Source organism: Falco punctatus (genome assembly GCF_963210335.1).
Source record: "Falco punctatus genome assembly, chromosome: 12".
In the NCBI taxonomy this organism is placed as follows: Eukaryota; Metazoa; Chordata; class Aves; order Falconiformes; family Falconidae; genus Falco; species Falco punctatus.
In genome coordinates, this window is record NC_137592.1 from 19,693,821 (window position 1) to 19,714,863 (window position 21,043).

The 21,043-nt window shown below is 38.5% G+C and overlaps 1 protein-coding gene across 3 annotated transcripts in view; it reads left to right on the forward strand.

Moving 5' to 3' along the window:
* The window catches only part of THADA (THADA armadillo repeat containing), a 162,807-nt gene that overhangs the window by 70,124 nt on the left and 71,640 nt on the right, over positions 1-21,043 (forward strand). For all 3 annotated transcript variants that reach the window (XM_080408573.1, XM_080408574.1, XM_080408575.1), the window contains exon 29: positions 3,739-3,907. In XM_080408573.1, coding sequence (XP_080264699.1) covers positions 3,739-3,907 — 169 coding nt within the window. The remainder of the gene's footprint in view (positions 1-3,738; positions 3,908-21,043) is intronic.

A 21,043-nucleotide genomic window follows, 5' to 3' on the forward strand; every position in this document is an offset into this window, starting at 1 on the left:
CTGCCACCACTGATCTCAGGGATGGTAGTGTGTTAAGCTGCTGCAAGAGGAGCAACCGGAATAGTTTAATAGACTTAAAATATTTCTTTCTTTAAGCTGCTGGGTTTTGCTGCAGGTACAAACTGAGTTACAGTGATTACCGTAATTGTGTAATGGTTTGTCTTGATACAGCTTAAGAGATTGATTCCCGTAGTTATTGCTAAATCCTAGATAAAATGAATATTTAAGAACACAGGTGGTAGACTCAGTGTTAAGGTGTGTAGCTGATCTTAGAGACTGGTATAACAATAAACAGAAAATTGCTACATTAGGTTAGATTGTTGGGTTTTGTTACTCGGTTGTATCTGCATTCACTCCTTTCACTTTTTGAGAATTGATCCTGTTTAGTTTTATTAACAGGTAAGAGACTATATCTAAGTGGGATCCAGGAAAAATCAAAACTGCCTGTTCTTAATTTAGGGTGCTGTTACAGGTTATGGAAAAAGTATTGTATATTTTGACATTCTTCTGGCAAACTCTTTGCATGATTCAGGAATGAAGCCAAATGCCTTCAAAACATGAGAGATGCACATATAAGTGCCTTCAGGATATGCAGAAGTTCAGGGATAGGTCACTAGTGGTGACTTGGCATGATACCTTGCACGTGTATGTGAATGGAGTGTTTTTGAAATGTTATCAGCCAGTTTCTTGCCAATTTTCTTTGAGTATTAGATTTAAAAAAATAAAACTATTAAACAAAACAAAAAAAAAAAAGAAACAGTAGGAATGTTAACCCCTCTCAGATTTGGGAAGCTATTTGCCCGTGTGAAATACCTTCCTTATGTTCCCATATGTTTTCCTATAAAGCAAATACTTTATTGTTCTTCAACTTTGTGATGCTTTTGTTCCTTAGTAGTGACTTTGCAGGAGTGCTCTTACGGGGATTTCCACCGAGATGTCAGTTGCTGTGACTACACTGCACCCTGTGTAGCAATCTGTAGTATGAGAAGTTAGCACTAATGTACAGCAGGGGCCTGGTACAGTGGCAGGTTGGTGGCTGGGTTGCCCTCTGGGCAAGTAGTAGCTGTGGGTGTGCACTTCCCTTAGGCACAGAAAGTTGCAGAACTGGGTCCCCTGTGTCCTGGGCAAGCTCCTCAGGCACTGGGCACACCTGTGTGTTTGCTCAGCAGGAGGAGGAGGACAAAGTTATTGCCTCCTGATTTAAGAGCCTCAAAGTGCAACACAGAACTGAATCTGAGGGTCCCAGTTAGGCTTCTTGAAGCCCTTGGCTTCTGAGGTTCTTACAGAGAACAATTAATTTTGGGCATGAGGAGAGGTGAAGATCAGAGTCACCTGTAGTTTTGAGAATTGCAGTTTTGCCTTATATACGTTCAGTATAAATGCTGAGGTGGCAGTCTCTGTTGAGGACCCAGACTTTTGGCAGCTGAGACAATTTTGCCTATTACATGAAATTATTTTCTTCTTTCTAAATGTAGAGCTGTCATTTCTATTTCTATAATAAATTTGATAAGATAACAGCGTGGAACCAAGTTTGATATGTAAAATCCTGTATCTCCATATAGATATGTGCATGTGTTACAAGTCTTTACTGTCATTTTTTGTAGGACAGCCAAGTTAAAGTCAGGTTATCTAATAATTGTTCTCAACTCCATTTTTTGTTACTAGGAAATCCCCCACAAAATTCCACTCTAATTCATTGCATTGCGCTTGAGGAGAAAACCCCCTCTGAAGCATGTAGTAATGGAAAGTACCCTTGCACAAGTTAGAGGAAACCCTGGCATTTTACCCATTTTTCCACGCTTCCTGTTAAGGATGTCAGATTCCTTGGATTTTGTAAAAGGTCATGAACAAAATAAAGAACATTCCTGAATATACAGTTATAGCTAATTAAAAACTAGGCATTCATTACAGTATCAGTGTTGCTTGTGTTTGGAAAGGACATCTACATGTGAGAATCTCTTGGTTAAGAAAACACGGTTTAAGCAGAAATAAAGAAAATGTTGCAAACAAATCACTTCCCAGGCTTGTTTACTGTGCAGTAGCATTAAAATGTTTTTGTTTAAAAAAACCCAAACCATGCTAGTTCTTTTATTAAGAGCTAAGGTGACTTCGTTTTTGCACCCTATCAATACAGAATTAAAACTTTTCCATATGGAAGAGCCTCCAGTTGTGACTGCTCTGCTTTTGCATTCTGTTGTGAAGGACAAGCCAGTCTTTGAAAAGGAAATGCAAAGATGATTCTTCAAAAAATCATTCCCTACAAGGGTAGACATGGGGAGGTGGAGGATAGAACATTTTGCCATACTGCAAGGATGAGAATTCCCACAAAAGCCTGTCATTCAAGGGCAGCATAGCTCTCTACTTTCTCTAAACAAGGTCTGTGTATTTCAGGCATACCGTGGCCTAACATGACTAAAATGTCAGAACTCTTACGCTATTTCAATTAAGTCTATTTACTGCCTTGTGTTCAAAACCCAATTAATTCAGTTGCTGGTTCAAGGTGGAAATTACTTTCTGATTTTCTTTGATGTGAACTAAAGTAAACTACTATTTTGAGATTGATTTAAATTTGCTAGAGATATTTGAAACCTTAGAATGCCTTTTAATTTCACTTCATTTTTTAAATACATAGGCATGGTGCTGCAGGGCTTGTTTGGGAGAACTCAAAAGTGGTTCACCCATTTTGGCAGGGGAGAATCTCAACTACATGTGATTTTGTAAGCTGAAAATATGTAAGAAGCGATTCAGGAAAAGGATGAGAGGGTAGGAGGAGGGAAGGCCATCTCTCTGGGTCATCACAATCAGGTATCAGAGCGTATCTTCTGCCATACTGCATTTGACATCGTCCAAGTCATTTGGCCATTCATTTCTAAACCCTGGGGTAGCTTTCTCAGTTGTCTGGGACTGCGGGTGGCTGAGTGGTACCTGCCTTCCAGAAATTAACACATGCAAGAGCTCCTGGCTTTGAAAGGCTTAGCCTAACCCAAGAACAAAAAAAAATATTTTTATTCACTGCAACTCAGTATACGTGCTACTGAAGTAGTATACAGCTGGTTAATGTGTTAATATAGCTGAACAGTTAATTCTATGTATATTCATAAATCTACAGTCAATTAAAACTATAATAATATTAAAAGAAAAAAGGTTCTTTTTGGCCTGTTTTATATGCAGTCTTGAGTCTTGTCAGTTAATTTTTAATAAACAAAAAATATTTATTTTTTAGATACTAATTATAAATAATAGAAAAATATTTTCCAATGTGTCTTATTTCCTGCCTTTAAATATGTTTTAAAATACAGTGGGTGTTATGGCCTAAAATTCCAGTAGACACCATGTTGTGTTCTATGGAAACATCTGATTAAGGACATATTTCAACATTTCAGTTAAGTGAAACTCAGAATACTTACTCTACAGCAATCATATTCAAATGTAAGAGAAACATCAAGTAAGATGGAACGAGACCATATACTTACTTGCTTCATGGAATAACTGCATCTTTTAGTTTTCTTAGGTCTTTTTTTTTTTTTTTTTAAACTGTATGCATTTCTGAAGCCTCCAGCATGGCTCTAGTATGACTTATGTTTCTAGGCAAATACTCTTGCTACTGAGAAGAAAAACTGTCTATTTGATTTCTAAGAAATGTGTTCTATTTTTCATTGCATTATCCTTTGTTTTGTTTTAGCTACAGCAGTGGATTGCAGCTGGGTAACAAATAATAGGTATTTCTTCTTTTTCTAGGTGTGGGCACTCTCCTGTGTACCGTTTACGTGAGATGTCAGGTCGGGCCCTTGTTCCATTTATTATGGTAAATGAAGTACCACATACAGTGCTGTCCTTGTTGGAGGGGCTTCCAGAGTCTACCAGTCCTTGCCTACGACAGAATACTATTCATGGAACACTTCTGCAAGTAAGTTCTTGGGGGTGATTTGTCGTTTTGTTTGGTTTAGGTTTTGTTGGACTTTTTTGGTCATACTTCACAGCCAGATAACATGCACTGAGTTGTGCTGAATGTTCACACATTGTCAAAACATGTATGAGGACTGCTTTTGAATTAATTCTATCAGATGATAAATGTGGAATTCACATTTCAACCATCATTAAACAGCTGTAGGCTGTAAATACCAACATTTAGCTTTCATATAATGCTTCATCTCTGGAGACTGAAATGCTTTGAGAGCAAATATATTTATCTAAACTTATCTACAGAGAGATCTATGTGACTAGCCCAAAATCACAGAGCAAATGTGAGACAAAGCTGAACTCCAAGCACCAATAGTATTGCAGATACTGAGACTTGCTACTTACCTACATATTTATATATTACTTCATTTACTTTTCCTGCTATACCAGCAGCTTCCTGTCAGTTTGCTGTACAAGTTGTGATAAGCTTTATACTGTATTCTGAAAACACTCTGGAGAGCGGCTTGCTGTCGGTTTGGAATCAGAAATTTCTTCATTCCCCATATATCGTTCCTTTGGTTTATGGCAGTCGGTTCACTGTGTTTGATTTTTAAGCTATCATGGTAATAAGTTACCCATTTTTATTGCCTGTTTTTCATGAGCAACCTTTCAACAAAGCCATATTGTACGTGATCAGCTCTGTTAGTTTGCCGTAGTTGGCAAGCTATCTAGGTACACATTGCCACTGTAAACTGTGTGGTGGGGTTTGTATGGGTTTGTTTGGGTTTGTTAGTGTATCTTTTCCAGCATATTATTTCCCTTTAAAATCATGACCTTGCAGGAGACCTGGGACAGGGAAATGAGTGAAGTCCCTCTAGAGCCGTAACCGTCCACTTTACCTGCAAAGGGTTTCAGCCAAGTGAATCTGGATTTGGTTGATCATCGTTACAGTGAAGGTTGTCATGGGGTGTGGGATGATCTGCTCTGAAAAGCAGCTCATGCACCTGTCTTAGACCTGTGAGCTGTTGCATCTGCATGGGAAGGAGGAGATTGCCAGTGTGTCACAAAACTCCTGAACCTCCTGAAATGTTAGAAAGAGAGGGTTATTCCAACAAAGAGAATTAAATACTTTCTTGGTCCAAAGTTGTTATAAACCTGGTTGTGAGAATAGGGACTGGCTGTAGTGTTATAAAGCTACTGCCTTCTTTTTAGTGATCTGGAAAAAGTAATGGTGGGTTGTTCTGAATTCTTTGTCTTTAATTTGTTCATGTTAAGACAATCTTATGCATAGGTGTAAGGAGTTTTCTTTTCCATACCTGTAAGGCAGGAGATATTCTCAGGGCTTTAATGTAATTTTTGATCAGTTTTGGTCAGCAACTAGGAACTACTACTGCAATTGGTACTGTAGCAGGGAGAGAGACAAGTTGTGTTCAGGGAATGACATTCTTTAAAAAAAAAAAAATGCATCTGAATCAGTTATGCAAAGTCTTCATTTAGCACTTAATCAGATTTAGTGTATGACTGAAACTGAGCTATCTGTTGCTAGTTAAAAATAACAAAACATTCAGAAGAAATACTGTGGGTTGATAAAGATGTGCAAGAAGAGAGGCGGTGGTGTTTGATGTTGTACCTCTAAACCACTAATGCCAGGTAGTTCAACACAAAGTTAGCATGCACCTCCTGTAAATAGTACAAAGAGCAAAGTACTGTGACTTTCAGGGCTTGTTGGACACATGGTTTCAGTTTCCTTTTTATCAAGGTAATATGGGACTTGCAAAGCTGCTGCTAAAGCTTATTAAACTGCAGAAAATTATGTTATGGGACTGTTTGTTAAAGCACTGTCTCTCTGAAGGCTTACCTGAAGAGACAGTGATCTGGCAGTTTTTGAAACTGTTTGCACTGCACTTCTATGACACAGTAGAGAATTTAACTTCCTCTTTCTTACAAAATCAAACCAAAAATCCCTATTAAAAAGTGAGTCTGTACAAAACTCAATAAAATTTAGATTTTGCCAGCAATAAAAGACCAGTAGCTTATGCAAATGGATTTAATAAATCTGTTTCTTTTGTTGAATCACATTAGTCAGTTGCTGGCTAAATTCATTGCCTGAATTTTTATTTCAGAGTTCATATGTTGTCAAGCCTTGAACAGGAAAATTGGAATTACTCAAGACTTAAAGCTTATGTGGCAGTGCCAAATGCAGGAATCTTGACGGTATATTTCAGTTATGTTTCAGAGTTATGTAATAATTTCATCTGTTGCAAGCCAAATGTTAATTTATAGAAAGATCTTTCAGAAAGAGTTCAGCATGGAGTGTTTGTCCAAACATGGCCTGGTTTTCCAAACGCTGAGATTGACAAGGAGTGTTTTTTGACAGTGGTTACAAACGTGCTGTGTTTAACTTCAGACCTTTGCATTACGTGAAACATGGCTTTTCCTCACGAGTGTGGTAACTGTGGCTCAATTTACATAGGGATCTGAATGTGCATGAAGGTAAAATAATCTTATGGTTTACATGTTTTACATAAGAATTCTTTTCAGGAATTATCTAGAAGGAATACTGCTGTTCTGTACTTGTACAGAGCTGATGATACTCTTCAAGGAGTAGTTCTGCATCATAAGTAAATGCATTGACTTGAATAAGACAAAAGTCTTTTCTATGACTTAGCGCTTGCTTTATGACTGCAGTTTCTACTTGCTCCGTAATCCAAACTGGCATGAGGATGGCAGGGGGGAGGGAGTCAAGTTTGTAGCCCACAAGAAAATGTGGAACTTTTCTGCAGGCCTTCTTGAATGATGAAATATTTATGGCTTCTTTTGTTTTAAGATCTAGCACTTTTAGCTGATCAGATGAAGGGAAGAGCTTGTCCAGAGCTTTATGTAGACACTTCTGGAAGTGTATCCAAATTTATGACTAGGGAAGCCTTTATGTTTGTGAAACTCTGATTTTTGGCAATTGATAAGGAACTTATTCTTTATACTGGACGAAGTCCAAGAAGGTAACTTTCTGGGTATACTAGGGAAAGAAAGTTTGGTCCTGGGTTATTCCTGACCATGGGCCTTACTAGTAAAGACTGAGATGAAGACAACATTCAGTACCTCAGCCTTACCTTGGCCAGATTAATCTCCAGGTGGGCTCTTGCTTCCCTGAATGCATCTCTGCATGCTTGGACACTCTTTCTCTCTTTTCCTCCCAGGTTACTTATCCCTGCTTCTACCTTCTGTATACTCCCTTTCTATGTTTGAGTTTTGCCATGAGCTCCTTGTTCATCCATACAGACCTCCTGGCACATTTGCTGAACTTGTAGCTTGTTGGGATGGACTGCTCTTGAGCTTGGAGGAAGTGGTCATTGAATATCAACCAGCTTTCTTAGACCCCACTCCTTCCAGTGCCTTATCCTACAGGACTCTACCAGACAGATCCAGGGAACAGCCAAAATCTGCTCTCGTGAAGTCCAGGGTTGTGATCTTGCTTTTTGCCCTGCTCCCTCCTCTCAGGATCCTGAGCTCTGCCGTCTCGTTGTCACTGCAGCCAAGGCTGCCTTTGACCTTCTCATCCTCAATGAGTCATTCTTTTTCATAAGTGTGAGGTCCAGCAGAGCACCTTTCTTTGTTGTCTTCTATATTGCTTTTGTCCAGTACTTGTCAGCAGTGCTCTCCAGGAACCCTCTGGATTGCTTATGCTGTGCTGTGTTGGTCCTCCAGCCCATAGCAGGGTAGTTGAAGTCTGTCCTCTGTGAGGACCAGGGCCTGAAAAACACAAGGCTGCTTGTAGCTGCTGTAGAAGGCCTCATCCTCTTCTTCCTGGTTTGTTGGCCTATAGCAGACACCCACTACGCTGTCACCCATACTGGTCTGCTCTTTAGTTATTACCCACAAGCTCCCAGCTGGCTTATCATCCATCCCAGGCAGAGCTCCATGCATTCCAGCTGTTCTCTCACATAGAGGGCAACTCCATCTTGTTGTCTTCCCCACCTGTCTTTCCTAAAGAGCCTATACCCCTCCATTGCAGCACTCCAAACACGTCAGCTATCCTATCCTGTTTCCATGATCCCAACAAGATCACAGCCCTGCATCTGCACCCGGACTCAATTCCTCACTTGAACCTCTTTGGGTGCTTTAACAGGGACCCCAAGCATGATTTGCCCAGAAAACAAAGCAGCACCTTTAATTCATCTGGTTGTAGATTATTTATGATGATTAAAAGGAACTCCCAAATGCATTAACTTCCAGATTGGTTTGCCAAGGAAAGCAGATGTTGGACTTGTGGTTTTATCTTGTGTGAATCAGTTAACATGATTGATGCTGGATTTCCAAGGCTGTGTGATGTGCATAAACCTATAGAATCTAGTTGTTGTTGGTACGGTAGAATAGCAGCAGTATGGCTGGAGCTTTCAGTCACAGGGTTTATTTCTTTTTCAAATGAAAGAATCTGCACATCAACTGGGTCATTACCTTGTACGTTATCAGTTTGATCTTCCTCACCGGTCACTTTGTTCAGCCTACAATTCTGTATTTTTAGAACATATGTCATCAGATAAATGAGACTTATCAAAAGAAGTGTTGTTCTCATTTAACTTTTCTGTGCCTTGTTTTGGACACTTCTGCAGTGTTGGAAATGCTAACCTACTTCCTAGAGGTCTTGCGTGGATTTATAACTAAACACTGACAGTGTCTAGCTTGAGACTTGGATACAGAACAGTATAAAAACATTGCTTCTCTTATCTGTCCTGTTCACTCCATCCCTTCTTTTTGGAGAGCATTTTGCATTCCCTTTGGCATCTCTTGGGCACAGATTAGAAGAAAGAAGGTTTCAGTGACTTCTCCCTCGTTGTTTGCTGCTTGTATATGAAGAGAGGGAGCTACGTGACTTTGTTTAAGTGTGCATGCAGAAATTCCTAGCTGCACCTAATATTGATGAGTAATTTCTGGCTGGAAGCTGCTTTGTTTGAGAGGATCATTCACATTTTTTGGTGGTAATTTGTACAAGCAATGAGACAACTGCACAGAATAAAATAAAAAAAATTATTGCTGGCCCGTCATGTCCTGCAGGTAGATCCTTCCTGTCATGACTGGTTTTGGTCACTGCTGTAACTCAGTCACAGAAATTCTGCCTGGTCTGCTGTGGTCCCTAGGAAGACTTCTCTCCGTTCTACCATCTTCTCAGCTGAAGTCTGGGTGGTAGCTTCTCTTCTCCTCACTGTGGTCTTCCCACTTACTGCTATTACTTTGTCATTCCTACTGATTTATCCTGAAATTTGTCCCCTGAGCATGTGGCAGTGTTTTGCATCACAAGAGAAGAACCGTATCTCATATCTGGGGGGTGCACATGACCTGTTCTTAAAAGAATACCAACTAAATGGCAAGAGACAGATGAAATAGAGAATTTGTTATGCTTTGATGCAGGGTTAGAACTTAGAAAGATAAAAATGGAAATACACTTATTTAATGTTGATTGGAGTGTTATCAATCAGCAGCCAGTTACTCTTAAAAATTGTTACTCTTAATATTCAAATTTTCTCTACACTTTGAATTTTCCCACAAAATTCTGTAGTTTCAATTCATCAAATTGATATTATAACAGTAGGCTAGTTCAGAGAAGTGTTTTGGGTTTTCGTTGGGGTTCTTCTGCTTGGATTTTTATGCTCACTAATTCAAACTGTTCTGTTCGGCATATGAATGTGAAGTCTTGTGCTTCAAAGGAATGTTGCTTTGAGTTTTTGAAACTTTTTTCTTTTTTGCATTTGAAACCAGGAGCACTGTTACATCTCTCTCAAATCTAAAGAACAGACTGAGTCACATCAACTTAATTGCATGTGACAAAAATTAGACTTAATAGAAGATAGAGGGCTTCATAACTCTACATTAATTAACATTATATTAAAGGTTAAATTTCCCACTGATTTTAGTGGCACAAGAAATTAACAGTTACCATTTTTCAGGGAATGGCAGGATCCTGTAGAACTAGACTCATCTTTCTGAAAATACTTTCCCATAAAAGAATCTAGAATCCTTATATTAAAAAATAATAATACAATTAAAAATCCAGCATGGTTGCATGGCAGATTTTTTTGCCATGTGCACAGGGCTTTTATGAAAGTGATCTACTGTTTCCCTTTCTTCTTTGTAAAGTTTATTGAATTATTGAATATGGCAAGGTTTGCACGATGGTAGAACTTCAGATTATCTGTATCTACTCTTTGGATATGCTGATGTTTTAAATATTAATGGAGAGCAGGGGAATGTGATTTAAAGGTGGAAGAATTGATTTAAATGATGGTTAGAGGCTTCATTAAAGCAGCAAGAAGACCAGGACAAGATCATAACCTGAAAATAGCCATAATGAGTCAGTGAGTCAGTGTGCTGCTTCCAGCAAGGACTGATAGCACAAGCCTAGGAAGAAGAGTAAGGCTGACCAAGCAGCTGGAGAAACATCTGTGTGTACTGTCTTAGCTTAGCGTACTCCTGAGCCAGAAATGTATGGATGTGACTTTGTTGAAGATAAAAATTAAGTACTTAGTTGTACTGATGAAAAGAAGCAGTTTATGATGAAAACATCAATATGTTAGATAGTTAATTATCTGAGAGAGTTGTGTTAAGACATTGCAGATGAAAGTGGAGCCTGCCTAATGGCTGTAGATGCCTTTTTCCTTCTTTTGAGAGGAGAATTTTACCTTAAGTTGCTACAAAGGAAGATCAAGCTTCAGGTATTTGAGATTATAATCACTCCCATGTTTTATGAGTTTACTACTTGGGCACTTGCTCAGAGGAATAAAACAATTTAAATAAGTACGAGCATTTGAAAATAAAGCAAAGAGGAATGATGCATGAAGAAGAGCTAGCAAGCAGTCATGGGATCTTCTTTATTATAGAACTGTGTAGGTAGTAAAAACCCACAGACTCCAGTGGCTAGGGTGTGAGAATATAACAGGAGACAAATTAGGCAAATATATTTTGAAGGTCATTTTTGGATGTTGGTCTTTGTGGCTGATTGGAAGAGAGAGGTATACTACTCATTAGCTTGACCTAAAAATCCTTAATGTGAATTACCAGCAGGGGTGTCAGTGGTGATTAATTTTTTTTTCCCCTGTTTTGTTTTGAAGACAAAGGATCTCCAGGGTCTGAGGGAATGAATGGGGAAGTAGCATATTGTTTATTTGGCTTTATTCAGTAGCACAGAAATATTGACTATGGTAAATTACATTTTATTTGTCTTGGCAGGAAAGTTTGAAGTGTAGCAATTCAACGTTGGCTTATAAAACCTCAATATAGTAAACAATGTTACATTATCTACAGATCAAAGAAATAAACCTGCTATAATTAAATGTTTTCCAATGAAACTTCCTTCCAGCTGTTTCTTTTCTAAGCTCAGTTTTTAGCGTTCCAGATAAGCCTTGCTTTTAAGATTAGCACAAAGAAAAAAGAAATACTGATGTCAAGTTGAAAACGCATTCACTTATATGTAGCTGCAATAACAGAACAGTTGTCTCATTTCTTCATGTTGTAAATTCATATTAACTGTTACGTGGGGGTGCACTGATAGAAGGAGGCAGTGAGCATTTGAGAACAAGATTTATATTTATGAATACAACAGAAATGCAGCTGAGTTCCAAGAATGGGAGGAGGCAGTCTCTGAAAGAAAGTCATTGATGAGATTTTGCCAGACGTTTTCTTCTAGCTGCTTTTTGGTGTGTGGTTTTGTTTTTTCAAAAAAAAACAAACAAGCAAACACACACAACCCTCTTGTGGTACTGCTAATTGACTGGGCAGATCTGATAGTTGGACATCACTTTGAAGTTGCTTTAACTGCAATTAGTAATGCTCACAAATATTGTGTCTCTGACTTCCTAAGACGTGTCACTAGTTTTCAAAAGGGCTTAGATTTAGACAGCTCTTACAACTCTGTTAGGTCTTTTTATTCAGTTTCTGCATCATTATTGAATTCCTTTCTATAGCAACTAAGGATATGCAGAGATGTTATTGTTGTAAACCTTGTGTTCACATCTTTGAAGTTTAAAAAAAAAAAAAAGTGTGGTTTTGGTAGAGAATAAGCAATATTCATCAATTAGTGAAAACAAGGCTACTGCTGTTTTTAATTGAGAGGTAACTATAATAAGGACTACTCTAGGTTGTACAGGGGATGGTGTGACAGTTGCCCCCTCTGTAAAGTGGAATGGATGACCTGCTGGATGCACTGCTTCCTTCTCTCCCACGCCCTAGATTTTGGAGCTTATTACTGTGGGGTATGGCAAGCAGTTCCTGTGCAGATGTTTTGGCCTCCCCAATCCGGAGCACCAGGTACCACTCCTCAATGAATAAAAGCTCCTGCAACCCATGTTGCCAGCAGAGTTTTTGAGGTGGCTGTGTGTGTGGCCCTTTAAGGTACCCTGCCTGGTGTTCAGTTACAGCCATAAAGCTTCACTAGCTAGCTTTTCTAGCTATGTCTTGGATAAATGGGCAGTGATTGAAAACACTATGTACGGATGTGGTTATATACAACAACTTTTATTAGGTGTTAAGATTAAACTAAGGAAAGAGAAATCCTCCTGTAGGTACAGTTTTCACAATGGATAGATTATTTTCTTTTTAGATTATGGAGATATTAGAAACAAATACTGTTGGCACAGTTTTCTACTTTTTACTACTTACATCTTTCTGAAGAGAGTTGAACTGTTTTAGGCACTGGCTGGTTAACTTGATTTAGACCTCCCAGAACAGCAGTTGAACTCTTGTGAAGTCTAAATTTTTAAAATGTTCAATTCTACGCATATTTCTTGCACCTGTTTTGTATTATGAATCCTTAACTATCCCTCATGATTAGTCAGGAAAGCAATCCTATCACTGTCACAGGCAGAGGATGTTTTTACAGTTGGTAAGGGAAAAGTTGAAACTTGTAAAGGGTGCCGAAGATACAATATTCTCCTAGGTGGTGGAGTGGATTAATTTAGTACTCTACAGAGTTCATTTTTCATCTCCAAAAACATGTTTTAAATCCCACCCGCATAGGATTTTCTTTTCCGTCTTCCTTTTTATCTAGAAACCATGTATTTAAAACTTTCAGAGCCAAAAAAAAGATAATCCTGGATACAATTCCTGGATATACTTTTTAAAATACAGTCCATGATAAGTTCTGACTGCTTAAGGATGTATGAAAAATATTTATGAACAGTGAGGGTTTTTTACAGTGCTCTGTGTTTTCAGAGGTTCAGGCTATAGTGAGAAATGTGGGAAGGTGTCATCTTTGGAAGCTTTTTCAGGCTGTTTACAAAGGAGAAGAATACCCTTCATGAAAGGAGGAGAAAGCTGGAAAAACTGGCATTTAAAAGAATGCTGGATGGGAGAAGTGAATGAAAAGGAATGAGTGGGTTTAAGTGGATAGCTACTCAGTAAAGACTTACCTATGTTGAAAGCCAGTATGCAAGTATCTCAAATAGTGGAACAAAAAAGTGAAAGGTGGAGAGGAGGAAAAACCTGGAAAGCGAAGAAAATGAAACAAAGTAAACACAAAACAAGAATAAGACACTTTTCCAAGGTGTTAAAATCAATTTCAGAGCGTTCATGAGTTTAAAACATGTTACTTGCTTCACTTTTTTTTTTCTGTTTATATGTGATAGGCATTTCTTCCATTAGTTTTTTTTTACCACTGTTCTTTCTTGGGTTTTAATTATTTTAGAATATCTGCATTTCTGAAGGTAGTTATTGCTATGGCGCTACAATTTTCTAGGAATGGTCTCCACATGGCTGTTTAACGTAAAGTGTTTGGTTTTTTTACTCGGGCTCTAAGCAACTCTGAATCTGAACTGATGGCATACTCTGCAAATGTGTCCCTCTGATGCTGTTTATTCATGGGCCAGAAGAGAATGGGAAATGGATATCCAGGCTGAGGAAGGATTGTACAGAAATTTAGCTGATACAATTTTTTGGAGAGGTAGGGGTGGTGTCTTACTATAACGGTCTAACTGTGGGTTTTTGTGTTTTGTTTTTTTGGTCAGGGGATATGTGGGGAGTGATGCTGCACTGAAAGAGAATGTTTTCAACGGTATAGTGTGACATGCTCCTATTTCTGGGGCACTGCTGCTAAACCCCTGAATAAATAGTGTGGATTCTGAGTTGGATCTTCAAAAATGTGGCTTCCACTGGAGCTGTGGGCAAACCCTTCGTCAGATCCTGGGAACAGCCTAGGTGCGGCCTAACTGCAGAAGAGGGCAAGTGGGATGCAGAGAGGGTGATGGGGATGCTTCTAAATTTATGATCTTGACAGGTCATAAAAGGTGCCAGCCGTCTCTGGATCATCAGAGTCTGCTTGGTGTTGGGGAGTGTGGAAACCTCCCCCACAGCTTCATGCAAGTGAAGAATGAATGAGGCTTCTGAAGGCATGATAAGCAGCAGGTGCTTCTAGTCTGTACTCCCTCATGCCTTCACTGGCTTGCACCTCGGTTATCTCTCCATGTTTCCCCTGGCATCCTCACTGTCAGCTCCCTCCTGCCAGCTCTTGTTTCAAGTGCTTACTCCTCCTTATCTCTGTTTTGGACCACATCATCTCTTAAAGAGTAGCCGCTGTCTTAGTATGTTGTTGTTTTTTGCAGTAGGGTTATTACCTTGCTGTCAGAAGTGCATGTCAAATGTATCTCTATATTCCTTTTATTCAAAAATATACACTTCAGATTCAGTATGTCTTCACATCTATAATGAATGTCTTGAGCTGATTTTGGTAGGAGACCTCTCCAGATTGTACGAGTTCAATCTGGGCAGCTTTTATTGTGGAAAATAAGCAATGGTTACAGATTTTTTTCCTCAAATATACACAGGTATTTCCATAGATGCAAAAAGGTCATTGTGTCAGAAGTGGGTGTTGGGAAAGCTTTAAACCTTGGCAATCAGTTGTGTCCTTTTTTGGTGCAAATGCACCAAACAATGAGATGAAAACTTCGGGTTTTACTATGAGAAATCCCTTAGGAATTCAGTACTTCAGTATAGTTGAAGTTGCTTAGCACCATTTCTTCCTTTCCACAGTCCACATGCGTGCATTTGTTTAGCTTTATAATATTGAGTTGCTATTCTTTAAGGAAAAAAAATAGCTTAATGTTGGAAAAGCCAACTTAAAACTTCTCGTTACCCACAAAACACTTTTATAGCAAACAAAAATGCCTATTATGTACTTGTCTCACATTTGTAAATTGCAAGAATTCTTTCATTTATTCTTCTGATTTTCTAACAGTCTTGTTTCATTTGTGAAACAGACACCACTGGCACTTAAACAGGAAACCATAGACACACCAATAATGACTTTTTTTTTGCAAAGGAAATATAAATGGAACAATTATTGAGTGTGGTTTTGGCTTGTTTCTTTTCATTCTAATTTTTTTACCTATTGAATCATTTTGTGCTGTAAGAAATACCAGTTAGAGCCTTTGCTCTTAGGAATAGTCACTTTTGAACCCTGACCAACTCAAGAAAAATAAATTTTAAATCATAATGTCAGTATCTTATGTGAAGCATCCTACATACCTCATACTTCTTAGATCATTAAGGTAATACAAAATTAATTAATACCATCATGGAAATATGTGTGCCATGGTGATGCTGCTGTTGTCCCATCTAGTAAATACTGCCCACTTCCAAAGAAGCCTAAGGAAGATGTGGAGATGGACATAGTAACACTGTAAAAGACTTTACATATATATATTGTTGCCAGATAGTTGTTGTTAATAGTTGTTATTTCCCTGATGTAACATCTAATAAGAAACATATGCTGTGTGTATCTTGTGTTGCAGCATAAAACTGCAGCCCGCAGATAGTCCGGAAGCATTTCAAAAGGGCAGGACGTGGTGTAATCACCTTGGGGTACTACTCTCTCATAGGACACTTGTTGAGCAGGCAGGATTTTAAACCTCTGTGGTGGTACTGGTGTTGTTTGTATTAAAAGTGACCTTGAAAAGAAAGAAGTGCATGAAGTGCTTCCAGCAATAGAAATGCTTTCTTTTGTTTGCTGTTTTGAGTCAATTTTTTACACTTCTGAATTATCATGTTCTAAGAAATTACTTCAAAATTAATCAAACTGAAGTAGATTCTGTAGATGTTAGGAACCGATGAGGTAATACTCCTATGACTGTAGTTATTTATCTTGGATGACTGTACTCTGAGACATGTAATAATTTGATTACAGCATCAGGCATCTTCTGTTGTCAGAAGTGAAAAAAAGAGGTTATATAAGCCAAAATGAGCATTTTATGTTTAACTAGTTTTAAAATGTATAAAATATGGCATCTTGGCACTCAGTGATCACTGGGGAGGAAAAAAAAGCTATCTTTGTAACCTCATGCTGCCTTTAGCAATAAAAGCATAATACTTTTCCCTAAAAAAATACGAACTGTTGGTAACAGTGGTAGATACATGGTATTAAAGAAATAGAATTGCAAAGTAATGTATCCCTTAGGGAGTTGTTTCATGTTCTTTATTGTTCATTTTTCTGAAAAGCCATATTGCACTCCTAGATAGGTAAAAGATTATTTTTAAGTTAAAGACCTTTCAGACAGATACATTGAATATACAGCACTGTAATTTTAATCTAATCTGGCATAAGAGTTAATAGTTCTAATGACACAAAGTTATTTTCAGTATTGTATAATGTGGTACTTTGTGAGCAGATGAACAAGAAGTTAATTTCATATGAACTTTAATTTATGAACTTCCATGATCACATGGTCCAAATAAATGATCTCATCCTAAATATTTCCTAAGTTAAGTTGTGGTGGTTGTTAAATTTGTCATATCCAGCTCTCAAATTCTTACTGCAGTGACTTCTTGAGTTTTTTACTCTGAGTGGGATAAGATTAGATATTAACAGATTTCTTCAGAGAGAGAGGTATTGATAAACCACTGCAACCTTTGACACTTCCCATCAACTGTTTTGACTAGTTCAGTTTTGCTAATGTTTTCCCAGTAGCCTTTTCCTTTCAGAGGAATTTATGTTCTGAGTTTTATCTTTTAATTCAGTTTTATTTCAGTGATATTTATAAAAACTACATAGAACAGGAAGAAAGGCTCAGAGGTTGGGAGTCAGTCATATATTTTTTTTATTCATTCAGTATACGAATGAGGCTTATAATGGCTTTATCTACCTGGATGATCCCTGGGGTTTTACAGAGGCAACTTTGTTGAATAGAATTAGAGTACCATGATTAGCCATGAAAACCCTCAAAACAATAGCAGTGTTGCAATTATACAAGCATAAAACACTACAGAGGTGTTCCTGGGTCATGGATGATACCACCTAATTTTGGTGTTATGTCATGAGCCGGAGGCATTTATTTTCACAGTCTCTTAACTGAATTCCTGGAGAAGCTTGATTTGGGTCTTTTTCAAGTATTTTGTTTTGACCTTTTAACCCTTTCAAAAAGAAGCTTTTACTATAATGTTGTAAGTAGTTTATTTATTTACTTAACGTTAAGGAGGATGAGTTCTCTCCTAGTAAAGAGGTGGACGCCCCTTTTGCAGCTAGTTGGTAATTTTTAATATATTGTGAAGCCAACAGGACTGATAAAGTGCGCAGAAAAGTCTTAACAGTGTTTGGAGAGGGAAAAAGGGAACTTGGTTTCATATAAAGTTCTCTTGTTTTTCCAAGTGCATGTAACTTGTGGAATTCTGTGGAATTTAAGTAAACTCCTAAGCTACCTCCATGGATTCAGTAACTTCTGACAACATCATCTTGCTAATTCATTTTGTTGTCCTTTTTGCTAAATGGAAGTATTTTTAGCATTTGAGTTTGAAGAAACCATGCTTCATACTGTTACATGTGCTTTATTGTAGTTCTATTTCTATGGTAAATTTTACTGCTTAAAAAATATATATGCTGTGTTATGTGATGATCCTTCAACATAAACCATCAATCCCCAGCAAAATCTGCTGATGACCAAGATCATGGATACTTTGTGATCAGGATTTAGGACAGTGTGTGGCACAGGCTCCTCTAGGGCTGTAGAAGGTTGCAACACTGATAATGGAGATACACTTAAGATCTGTGTGATGAAGAGGCATTCTGTGTGGTGCATTTTTGCGTTTATGGTTTATCAGCAGTTACGAACAGAGTAATGGGAACATAGGAGGGAGGGTAGTGGTGGGTTCCACTCATTTCTATTCTGCTGAATTCAAACTGTGAAGTGACTTCAAACTGCAAGGTCTCCCTGGGTTCTGGTTTAGTTACCTAAAGGTAGTGAACAGAAAGTGTTTAATCTGTTTACTAAAGAAACTATTTCAGTAGGTGCTGTTGCAATTGCGGCACTGGTAGAATACAAAAGTAACAGGATACTGCCTGTGGAGTGGTGGGTGGAGGTGATTACGGGCAAGACCACATTGTACTGATTGTGAAGGGGAAAGACACTGAAGAACCCATTGAGATACTCTGACCACCTTGTATTTGTTGTTTATTTGCAAGAAAAAGGATATGAAGCATCCTGATAGTTCCCGGCATCACTGATGTAGAATGGTTTTCAACTGCCTTGAGCAAATTGGCATGCAGTGAAATGGGTGCGTTGCCTAGTTGTTGCTCTTGAGGCTTTAATGCCAGAGGATTTCTGTAGGCTTGTGCTCTGCAAACAGCTTGTGCACAGCAGCCCACATCCAGCTGACCATCACTAGCCATCTGGTGGGTGTTGCAGCTGCCACAGATCAGCTGGTGGTCCTCCCTGAGCTGTTTCAATAAAAAGGAGTAAGATTTCCTCAATGTACATAGCAGGCCTCTGCTAACCTAAGTCTTGTGACGGAAGGGGATGGAGAGTGTGCTTTCGTTAGAAGCCTGGCTGGGAACTGTAAAGTTGTCAAAGTTCAGCAGGATGCAGCATTGAACAAGTGTGGGCGTAGTATCGTCTACCATTGGCACTGCTGTGTGCAGAAGGCAACCTCTATGCAGTTCAATATCCAAAGCAAGTGGAGGGTTAAGATACAGCAGCTTTAAAAAAGTGTTCTTAGAACTGTTTTTACAGACAGTGAGACAGCAGTACTCCTCTGGGATAAAAAGATCAAATGCAAGTATGTGCAAATGTTGGAGAAGGTGGTCTTGAGTAAGGAAACGTGTTGGAAGAACTTGCTTTTCAAAAAAACCTTTCTGCTGTAAAAACTGTGGTTGTTGACATTCCCTGTTGTCAAAAATGCATCTTACCCATTGCATGTGAGTGGAAGAGAGAAGTGGAAAGATAATAAGGAACAGATCTTCCTGAACAGCTTGTAATGCCTCTGAAGAGCCCCAGCAAATTTCATCATTTTTCTTTGGAACATTGTTTGTCAACTGATGATTTTGCAGAGACAGTGCTCATCTGCCATGATGCTGCTGATTGTAAAACAAAGTGCGTGAGCTTACTAGAGTTCAAGAAATGTGTGATGGCTTTGAGTTTGGCACTTTCTGTGATAGCGTAGGATGCTTGTTTGTCTGGGGGGAGAAAAAGAAATCCACAAGGTGATGAAGCTTTGTGGCTAATTAAAATCAGAAGGAATATTTGAGCTGTTTCAGGGAGACGTAATCAGCTGGCTAGTGAGCTTAAATTCTGGGAACAAAAGAGAAATATATTGCAGATAGAATTCCAAGTGTTCAAAATGGAGATGCAAAATTCATTAATGTTGTTCTCTGATTATGCAGTTAGCTCTCTCCTTGCCCTTAAGTTTACCTTGGCTAGGGCACTTGCAGTTAAATGGCACTGTGAAAATTACTGGAAAACATTAACATTAACTTGTTATTGTAAGCTGACATCATGTTGAGCCTGATGGGCAGTAAAAATCTATAAATAACTTGTCCATATGCATAAGGCAAAAATCTGCTGAGTTTCAGCAGTAGCGTGATTCATGTATTTGCTGTAGCTGAAGTTTCATCATAAGTTATCTATGTTTCTATGAACTTAGTAGTTTCAAAAAAATATATAATACCAGTAGAAAACTTCAGGAAGATCAGTGGGCCAAAACCTGATGAGCTCTGGGGAAATACTGTCTGTATTTTCTGTGTATTTTTCATGTTGCAGTCTACTTCTTACTGGCACATATGTATCCTTCTCACTGTTTTCTCTAGAGAGCAGAGTGCTTTCGAAAAAGTATACCTAAACCATAATTTAGTCAGATTTTCTCCCCATATAAGTTCTCATGCACATGCCTGCTATCTGTGAACTGGAACTTAAAGGATCTGAGCTAAGTCTGTCTCTGGGATGCATCCCCTGTAGATTTAAAATAAATCACTTAATTGCTCTGTTTCCTTGCCTGCAAGACTTCTGTAATAATCCTTTTGGAATATTGGGGGTGAGGGAGACCACAAAAATTAAGCAGCAGTGTGCCATTACATAAGTGAAAGCTTCACTTCTTCATCATTCATGGGAAAGAAGTAAAAGGATGATGTCTGTTTCAGGAAGACAGTCCTCACCTCTCTTTTTCTCAGGTGATCTTCCTTGTTGGCAAGTGGCTGTATCCACATCCTCCTGTGCTGAATACTATTGCTGCCTTGTAGCACAATGAGACTAAAAATACAGGAGGGCTGTTCGGCTGAGAATGGTCTTTTCCCTCTCATGGTACAGCTCAGTGGGATCCTCTTACATGAATTATTTTCTAGACGTTACTGTAATTTTTAAAAAAAAAGTTTGCATTACATGTACCTTCCTTTGAGCTGTTGTCCTATATACTGCCTTTGTAAAGCTGAACTACTTATTAATGTTTACACTTGGAATTCAGTTTGATTTATGTACAAGTTAGGCCCACACATTAGCTATCTTGTCCAGACAAAAGGTTGCTTTTATAGCGTGTTTCAGTTGCATGTTCCTTTTTATAGGGATAATTTTGACAAAGGAAAATTTTTTCTGAGTTCAGTGTTACTCTCTCGCCCAGGAGTATGGCATTTGAGGTCAAGGTCCAGGCGCCAACATGGATGGTGTTTGATGTATCTGTATAGCTGTACTCCCTAGTGACCCTGTTGTTACCAGTAATTGTGTAAAATTTTTCCTTAATGGAGGGACATTATTTGCGCTTCAAGAGAGGTGCAGCAATCGCAGCTTTCGATCCAAGACAGAGCTATCCTACACTAAGTTCAGCAAGCTTTACAAAGTTGGCTTAAGATTTCAGACATGAGTGCAATGGGTAATATTTAGTTCCTCAGAAATAAATGGAGCCATTA